Genomic DNA, 9952 nt, shown 5'->3' with positions numbered 1-9952 from the left:
GTGGCGTCCACCGGGGGTTTCGGCTTGATGGGTGCGTGTTATCCCTTCCGCCTACTAGAGGGCGAGAGCTGGATGAGGTGTCAAAGTTTACCCTTGACTGCCAAATACCTAGCTTCCTCTTTTTGTTTTGCCGGGCGGTCCGGACGTTGTTTTCTCTAGTCCTCTGCGTGTAGAGGTTTGTACTCTGGGGAAGATCCCTACCTAGTTGCTTCTCCGTTTCGGCAAAGCGCTTGGCCGCCGTCATGATGGCATCCCACATGGATGGCATGCCATCTTTACCCGTTAAGGTGCGGATGAGCTCTGGGTCTTCCGCGCCCTGGATGAAAGCAGCGCGAACAAGATCTTCGCTAATAGTGCCCAGACTTAGCTTCTTTGAATTGAAGCGCGTGATGAAGTTTAGTAAAGACTCATCTTCCTCTCGGATGCAGTTGAGGATCGTCCATTGCTCTTCGGTATACTTTCTTTGTTGACTGAAGTGTTGGCTGAACTTCTGCTGGAAGTCTGCCCAATCGTAGATGTGGTGGACCGGTAGACGGTCAAACCACGCTCTGGCTGCCCCAACAAGCGTCATTTGGAACATGTAACACCACGTGGGTTCCGTCCAATTGCTGACGGTTGCCCCCGCTATGAATCTGTTCAAATGATCGTCTGGGTCAGATATACCACCATATGTGCCTATGTTGGACATTTGTTTGGTACTTTTCGGGGCAATTGCTTCCGCAATGTCCCTTGCAAATTTGGACGTTCCCGCATTTGCAACAGTTGGTCTGAAGGTTTTAGAGAAGTCACGTGGGTTTCCACCCGCGTTTTTTGGTTTAAAGGTTTCTCCAAAATTTCTTCTGTGGAAATCTGCTTGTTTACACTTCCCTTTCGCCTTATGGCGCGGGTTTGCGTCACTGTCAGATTCTTCCCAATCTTCATCATACTCGCACTCATTAGTCATGTTGAGCTGTTGTCGAGTGCTTCCGAATTCGTCAGCCTGTTGGAGTGAACGTAAGCGTTCATCCAACTCAGCTTGGAATTCCTTCTGACGTGCTTCCGCCCACGCTTTAACTTGATCAAGTGTTTGGCGGGGGAGCCTCGTCTGTTGTCTCTCCAACTGGGTATCGGTGAATCCCAGTGAAGGATTGTTTACTGCACTTGCCCCGGCTTGGGTAACCGGGGTAGTGTTCGTAAAAATTGTGTACTCGCCGGTGTTCCCCCCAGTAGCTGGGGTTGTGGTTACCGGAGTTTCTTGGTCACTCGTTGGCCTTGGCATCGGAGTAACCTTAACCATCTTTCCAGAGGTTTTGAAAAAACTGAGAAAATTAGTTCTAGCTTTTATGCACGGATGACGCCAATGAAGAAACACTAGGTGACCCCGGCAGATTACGGATAATCTTAGGGTTAAGTAGATGTTTCCCACGAGGGTTAGGTCCGGCAAAGATGGTTATTCTTCTGATGACCTGCAAAACAGACACCGTAAGCTCGTCACTGAGAAGGGGGGGTACCTCATTGTGACCACCCTCCGGCGTGAGAATCAGACTAGATTGCTCTGAATATAAGTGTATATTAAGAGAAATAGCTAGATAAGATAATATCAGATGATATGTGATAATATATGAAGATATAAGATGATGATACCGTTCCAATGTGTTGGAGTATTTATAGCCGAAGGTAGGTTTCCAAGCAGGTACAGCCAGCTGTATAATATTCCTTTTCTACCAACTGTGGGCTACGTACGTGCCATGCTGGTGGTTGGTGGGTAGGCAGCGGCTGATAGTGACATGGCCGGCTGTGTACTATTCCTTTCCCACCAACTGCAGGCTATGTACATGCCACGATGAGGGTTGGTGAGTAGGCAGCGGCTGATAGTGACATTTTGTACTAGAGCGTGCTCCTCCTCGTACTATTGTCGGTGAGCTGTCACCCTGTGATTGGTTCATGGGCTGCTTTGGTCAGATCTTGTCTATTTTGTCCATACCTTGGCAGGTATAGTACAAAAGATCTTCCAGAAGCGTACGGACTGGCTCATTTGGGCGGGAGTATTCCCGCCTTGCTCATTCCTTCTTCAGGTGACATTACTGAATTATTGAGTTAGTGCCTTGTGCGTGTAGCCTTACTATTAGTGCGGGTTGCCTTCCCTCATGGCTTGTATCCGCAGCTGCGGGAACAGGCGGGGTACTTTACCACTGGGAGGCTTTTCCTGCGGGAACAGCTGGCGTACTGCGCGTAAGGTCTTCATCTCTCTGAGCATGGTGGGTCCTGCAGAACCAGTTGGTCTCTGCGCAGACGTCCCTCTTCAAGGTGAGTCTTGCGGGTCCAACTGGGCTCTGCTGGGACCTACCTCTTCATGGTGTGTTTTGTAAGTGTTTTATATGTCATTTTGGCATTTGGTTTCACAAAAATACCTCATCCCTTCTCTATTCTCTCCCCCCCTCTCATCCCACTAAGAGTCTTCAAAGTCGGATATCTGAACATCGGATATTCGGACCTTTCGGCTAGCGGATTTCACTATCCGAATCCGAAAATTCGGATATTCGAATTTCAGAAATTTCAGATATCCGATCGGATAGTGAGCCGGATATCTGAAATATTCGAAAAAAATAATAATTATAAAATTTTATTAACTACTTTTAAAAATTTTAGGATATCAGTAATTTCCGAAATTGTCCGAAATATCCAAAAAAAATATCCGAAATATCAAAAAAAAAACATATCCGAAAAATTATTCGAAATATTCAAAAAAATTCCAACATGTCCGAAAAAATTATTCAAAATATCCAAAAATATCCGAAATATCCAAAAACTATCCCGAATTTATAAATAATATTATTATTTAATAATTAAAACTATTTTGGATAGTTCGGATATCCGAACTGCTCGTATGTTTTCAAAATCACTATCCGAATCCGAAAATTCGGAAATCCGAGATTCAGATATCCGAATTTTTAGATAATTCGGATTCGGATTTTCGGATATTTCAAATTCGGATTTTTCAAACACCGCTACTCCCACTCACGTCACACACTTATTCTTGGTACTCACCCCACCCTCTTTCCTCTAAATCATACCCTCTCTCATCCATAACATTTTCTCTCTTTTTGTAACACCCCAAAAAGCCTCTATTGATGATGCTCTATGTTTAATAAATTGCGTAATTCATATCATTTTAGGGAGCAACTTTTTATGACAAAATTTATTTTTCTTACATAGTTACACAACATAAGAAGTAAAAGGAAATCAAGAACAACAAATATTTCATATTTAAGCCCCATCTACTCATCACTGGAACCTTGAGTCACGGTGCACTCGAAAGCCTTAAACCATTGCCCTATTTGTTCTTTTTGGAATTCAATTTCACCCTCATCTGTTCCTTTAAATACCGTAACCTTTGATATAAAAGTAGAACTTCCGTTAGCAGATGGTATCACTTTCATTTCCGTTGAAGTTGACTCGTATTCCTCGTCACCCGTTCCTTCAATCATCACCATACTATGGCTGAAGTTCTCCAAATCAAGTCCAGTATTCTTGTACTTTGTTTGTTGAGATCCGTCTTTCGCTATATTTTCCAAAGAAAAAAAAGTTAAAATCGGTTTTGTAATGAAAGACCCTATGTGTATACAATCAACACATAATTAACTTACACAAGTCATAAAATTATCATCAACTCTTTAATTTTAGAACTAACGGAAAAATAAATTTTAGAATAAACCGAAGAATATGAAACTATACACATATACATTACAAGTTGATGATTTAAGACACAAGGAGGATAATACTAACTCATGATCTTGATAGTGCCAACACCTCCATCACCTTCTAGGTTGGTGATCGCCATTCCAAAGTGTGTTGGAATGATATTGTCGATGACGAATTCAAAGAGCTTGATGACAAAATCATGAAAGACCTTCGAAGCAGGGATTGAGCTAGTGAACTCTACTTCAAAACTAGTAGCATTAGCCATATTTATCTTAATTTGTTGTGTGCATCTGCCTTTACTTCTGCTATCGATATATATATCAACCAAAATATTTGACTTCTCAAACTTGGTTGTTGGGTTGGGAGCCTTATGGGCCTTCTCAAATTTATGGGCCTATAGGCTGTATATTATTTATTTTTGGTCCGGAGAAGGAAAATTATATTACTATAAAATTTATATGTAATACTATTCACAATAATTTCTAGGTTCACATGTGTAATGTGTTCAAACTTTTCATACCTTGTATGAAACAATGCCGTTCATTTGGGACAAGTGCATTGTGCTTCTTTCCTTGTCCTATAGTTTATAGCATAATATTAATGCGTTTGACTGGTTAAACTTTAGTTAGTACACTGAACCTCTTGTGGGCCTTTTCTTTGTTTTGTTTTTAAACTGGCCTTATATGGGCAACTGGCATATAGGAAATACAATTAACAAGTCTTATGGACAATTGGGCATATCCTATCCAATATCTAATAAAGAAAATAAGTGTACACATGTTAAGAGTTCAATGGGTGTACACATGCTATAGGTATGAATGTTTGAGGATTATCGAGATAAGACGATTTAGTTTATTAGATTGTTGTATTTATTTAAATTTATTTGTAATCAATGTGCATTTGAAAGGATGAAATGAATTAAATAGTTATTATCGTTTTTGATAGTGTCTTCATCTTTTAATTAATCTACGTTACGCCCCGACATGTTCTGTTGTTGGTCAGGTGTGACAATTGACTAAGTTCATTATGGTATTGGAAGTAAACCTAAAGTATAAATTCATCAAACTAACATACCTAAAACTAGAAATTAATAAACAAAAAGTAGTGGCACTCGTATAGCGTCTAAATTTATAACATATTTAAAACAATGTTTATTCGATCGGTAAAACCGTGGTTTTCGTAAACCAGAGTGTTGCGAGGATGAGTTGACGCAAATTCAGTGGGCATTGGTTACATTCGTAAAGGTACAATAATTAAATTCAGAATATAAATTCGTCAAAACGAGGGTGAAGTATATAACCAGGGGTGACCTCGGTTACTGTCGTTTTTTCAATTAATAGGGTAAATTTTCGCGATTTTGTCCGAAAATTGTTATAGGTTTTTAGCACTGTCACCTCCGATGTATTGGGTCTGTGACTTCGGTCACTGCTATTTCAAGCGCACATATAGTTTCATAAGTAACCCACCCCTACATAAATCTAGGTACTAGTTGTTGAGGTTATTAGTTTTCGAAAATAACAAATAGTTTTCTTAACTCACTACTACATAGTTTCAAGTGTACATAGTTTTCTAATTTCAAATTTTATGTTTCTCTAACCATTCTTAAGAAACTATTTATCTTTAATTGAACAACTCTCTCTCTCTCTCTCTATATATATATATATATATATACATACATATATATATATATGCTTAAGTTCACGCGAGATGTAATTTTAGTACGAGAAGTGCAAGAAATTAATATGAACCACTAATTTAATTATAGATTTTAGATGTTTAAAAATAAATGAAAAAGACATAAGTGAAACGATAAATGCACTTTCTCTCTCTTCAATTAATACAATTATTATAACTGTTATCAATTTCTCTCTAGTTAATATACCTAACTAATTAAACTATAATAATTAAAAAGATAAAAACGTTAATTTAGTTTTACATTATATTTACCCCTCTTCATTTATCAAACAAAAATTCAATTTATTCATATAATATTATATCTTTATATTAAAAAATAATTTCTTTTCACTCAATTTATTAGCATACATCAACGCGTAATTTTTAACAATAAACATCAAAACATAACTTTTTTTTAATTGATATACCTAGAAAAATTATTGTGACAAATAATAATAAAAAAAGATCATACAAATGTGTCCATTAATATAAACAACAAATATACAACCTATACAAAATTATATAACACACACTTGTTTTAAGCAATAAAAATGTATAGCATACAAAAAACATACAACTTACATATGTAATTTGACACCAACAATTATATAAGGTACACAAATATACACATATCCTAAACGAGTGTAGGTTATATGTTTTTCGTATGCAGGTTATATGTTTATGTGTATGTTGTATATTTTTTATTGATATTTAATGCAAACATATGTAAGATAGTTTTTTGTATTATTCATCACAATGTAACTACGTGTAGATGGATATTGATATATTGAGTCGGAAGAAATTGGTTTTGGATATAAAGAAATTTTAATGTATAAATAATTTGTATTTGTGTAAGATAAAAATTTCATGTGTAGGTTATATGTTTTTCATGTGTAGTTTATATGTTTTCGTGTGCGAGTGTATTTTATTGATTCTGAATTTCGTGTGTATGCTATATGTTTTTCGTGTGTAGGTTATGTGTTTTTATCACAATGTAACTTTGTGTTGATGGATATAGATATATCGAGTTGGAAGAAATTGGTTTTGGATAGAAAGAAATTTTAATGTATTGATAAATTGTATTTGTGTAGGATAAAAGTTTTGTGTGTAGTTTATGTTTTTCGGGTGTAGGTTATATGTTTTCGTGTGCGTGTGTATTTTATTGATGCTAAATTTTGTGTGTGGGTTATATATTTTTTCGTGTGTAGGTTATATGCTTACTTATTCTTAGAACAAGTGTAGGTTATATGTATTTGTGTAGGTTATATGTATTTGTGTAGGCTGTATATTTTTGTTAATATTTCATGCAAACATGTGTAAGATAATTTTTTGTATTATTCATCACAATGTAATTACGTGTTGATGGATATTAATATATTGAGTAGGTACAAATTGGTTTTAGATATAAAGAATTTTTAATGTATGAATAAATTGTATTTGTGTATGATAAAAATTTAAGAGAGAAAAAATAAGTTATAAAAATAAGTAAATTCTTAATATTTTCTAATTATAATAATTTGATTAGTTATATTAATTGTAAAGATAATTATTATGGTTTATTAGTTATATTGATTGAAGAGAGAGAATACATTTATATTTTTTCATTTATCTTTAAGCATTTAAAATTTAAAACAAAATTGTGGTTCATGTTAATTTCTCGCATTAATTTCATTTATCATTTGAACCATCCTCTCTCTCTCTCTCTCTCTCTCTATATATATATATAGGGGATGGTTATATTTGTGACATTCGTCAATTTCGGGTCACTTTTGTTATGTAAACCCAACCCGTTTGTAACCCGAACATTTCAAATATATAAAATATTGGATCTTGTCATTTAAAATATATAAAATATTGTTTTTTTTATATTATGCATTGTTTGACCATTTAAACACACCCATTTTTATGCAAACCATAAAAGAATCTTTATACCCAACCCTTCACCCCTTCCCTATATATACACACCCATCTTCTTTATTTTACTCTTGCTACATCTCCAAAAACTCTCTCAAAACTCCATAGATTCAAGGTTGTTATTTCTTATGTATTCTTGAAGTTTTGACTTCTCAAGTCAAACTAACTATAGTCTTTCATTCTAACTTGTTCATCTAACATTACTAACTCTTGAATATGGTGGTACAACATATATATAATACACACCCCTTGTTTCCTTTATTTGTTACTTCACTGACTCTGGTTGGTTAAGTTTCGAATGTCATAAGGCAAGGCTTCATGGAGGACTTCGTGTTCTTGATATATATTTACACACGCATAACTTACTATACATATCACTTATGGCTAACTTCTAACCCTTAGTTTGTTCATCTTATTTACAAGTTCCATGGTGTGGGTTTGTATAAGACTAACCTCGGTTTAACCGAAACTAGTCCAAACCGGTAACCGAACTTTTGTTTACTAGTTTTGTTAAAATAGTTGTTTAAACATGTTTGTTGCTAGATTTGAGTTTCAAAAATCATTTTTACAAGTTCTTTGATATTAAGCATATGGAATCCATCTATGAACTCGTTGGGAGATGGAAACCGAACTAAACCGAAACTTTTGCTTAAAAGACTTGTAGTTAACTTTTCTTGTTGTAAAATTTAAGTTTTCTTCATTTATAAACCAATATACAAGTTCTATGATATTTGGGCATGTAGAAACCATCTATGAACTATTTGTGAGATGGAGACCGAACAAAACCGAACTATACCGACTTTTACTCGCTTAAGACACACAAGTGTGTTTTTAGCTATCAAGACTTGTATATTTCTTTAAAAAAATAGTTTACAAACTGATTTTAATTATTTTCTTAAGTACTTGGAATAGTTGGATCCAACTTGATCTCATAACATAGTTTGGACCGACAAAAACGAACACTCGCTTAACGTGTGTTGTTAGTTCTAAACAATGGATCTACATACTTGGCAAAGTGTTAGTATGTTTTAATGAGTTATCTCATAAAAATTAATATTTTGGAAAGTTGACTTTGGGTTTGACCATTTGTGAAGACCCGAACCGACAACCCGAACACTCGTTAAAAACCCGTTTCAGTATCTTTAGCCTAATGGAACTTGCATTTTAGCATTTTCCCCACCTTATTACTTAACATTGGTTAAGTAAATATTAAGGTTAGATACTTTAACCCGGTTTTGAGCAAACTTACATTTTTTAAAAAGGTTATTATTATAAATTCTTAAATAGTTACATTTTAAACCTTGAACTTTAATTGATTAGTTTTTGCAACAATTATTTTATTTAAAGATCTTCAAGACAACCTTTCTAAATCCAAGACTTTATTTTATTTAGGCTTCATACGTTAAACTCGTCGTTCCGGCAAATCTTCAAATAATCAATCTTTCAAGTTTATTACTTGAACGTGAGTAACTTCATACCCCGTTTTCTATCTTTTATTTTGGGGGTGACATTTCAACTTATCTAAACTAAATGTTTTATACTTGGGTCTTAAACCACAAACGTTGTTGTATACCTTACTTGAATAATTGCTCGATTTGGTGTTCTATGCTTATTTGACTATGTGTTTATCGCTTTTGGATGGTGGAACTATAAATCCTAGACCATTTGGCAACCCCTCATGGCAAGGTGTCGTTAACGTAATGCAATTAACGATAACTATAAAATCCTAAACTATTTGGCAACCCCTTATAGTTGGGTGTCGCTAACTTGTTTAGCGATAACTATTTTATCCAGGTTTATAGCTCTTATTTATTGTTTTGTATACTAGTTTTGTGGCTTTTCATACTATATATCTATTGTTCAAACTTATGAATTGCTCACCAACCTTTGTGTTGATAAACTTTATTTTATGAAATGTTACAGGTTTGTATCTAGGTTGATTATGGAGTTCGGTGAAGAAAACGTCACAAATACCGTTAGGATATTAGCAAAAATGAACAATATTTGATTTGCTATATTTTGTTGTATTTGAGTTATGAATATTAGGTTATGTGACATTTTCGATGTTGTGAAATGAAATGAGTTTGTTAAATATTGTCGCTTTAAATTGTGTCATGCGCTTATGAGCAATCGTTGCACCTCGGCATGTTCCGCCGCCTTTGGTCGGGGTGTGACAATATTGTTTAAATTAAATTGGTTTTTTTAGATTTGACCGTTCCCAACAATCCAATTATTATTTTCTTATTATTTTTTAATTCAAACGGCGATAAAAGGTTGGAGCCCCCACCCCCTATCGCTCCACATTTCGCCGGGGGGCGGTGTCGTCGCCCCTATCGCCCAAAATTCGCCAGGAATGGTCGCCCACTACAGGTGGCCTTAGGCTATGTGTAGTAGAGATGCTACAAATTGGGGCGAATTGCGACACGTGGCGCCCAGTCAGTAAATGGTAGGTTTTTGTTTTTTGGTGTAATGGTGTTATAGTCCACACACACACACACATATATATATATATATCACACATATAATAATAGTAATAATATATGCGCACACACAAACATCGACAAGTATTTCTCGCCCCATTTATCACGCGGGGGGGGGTATTAAAATTGTTTGTAGCCCCAAAATTGGTTGTTTTCTCACTCACTGCGGGATCCCTTACGCTATGTGTACTGGATGAACTACA

General features: G+C 35.4%; 1 protein-coding gene across 1 annotated transcript; it reads right to left on the bottom strand.

Annotated features, from left to right (window-relative positions):
• Positions 1-3004: 3004 nt before the first annotated feature.
• Positions 3005-3971, bottom strand: LOC143529468 (major allergen Pru ar 1-like). Its single transcript, XM_077025253.1, has 2 exons — positions 3766-3971; positions 3005-3541 (listed from the first exon to the last, which is right to left on the bottom strand). Exons 1-2 carry the CDS (start codon positions 3944-3946, stop codon positions 3258-3260), a joined length of 465 nt encoding a protein of 154 aa, XP_076881368.1. The 5' UTR covers positions 3947-3971; the 3' UTR covers positions 3005-3257.
• Positions 3972-9952: the final 5981 nt, after the last annotated feature.

This window comes from Bidens hawaiensis, unplaced genomic scaffold (genome assembly GCF_021521415.1).
Source record: "Bidens hawaiensis isolate Kalapana, Puna unplaced genomic scaffold, B.hawaiensis_p1.1 tig00008556_1, whole genome shotgun sequence".
Taxonomy (NCBI): domain Eukaryota; kingdom Viridiplantae; phylum Streptophyta; class Magnoliopsida; order Asterales; family Asteraceae; genus Bidens; species Bidens hawaiensis.
This window is presented reverse-complemented; position numbering and strand designations above follow the sequence as displayed.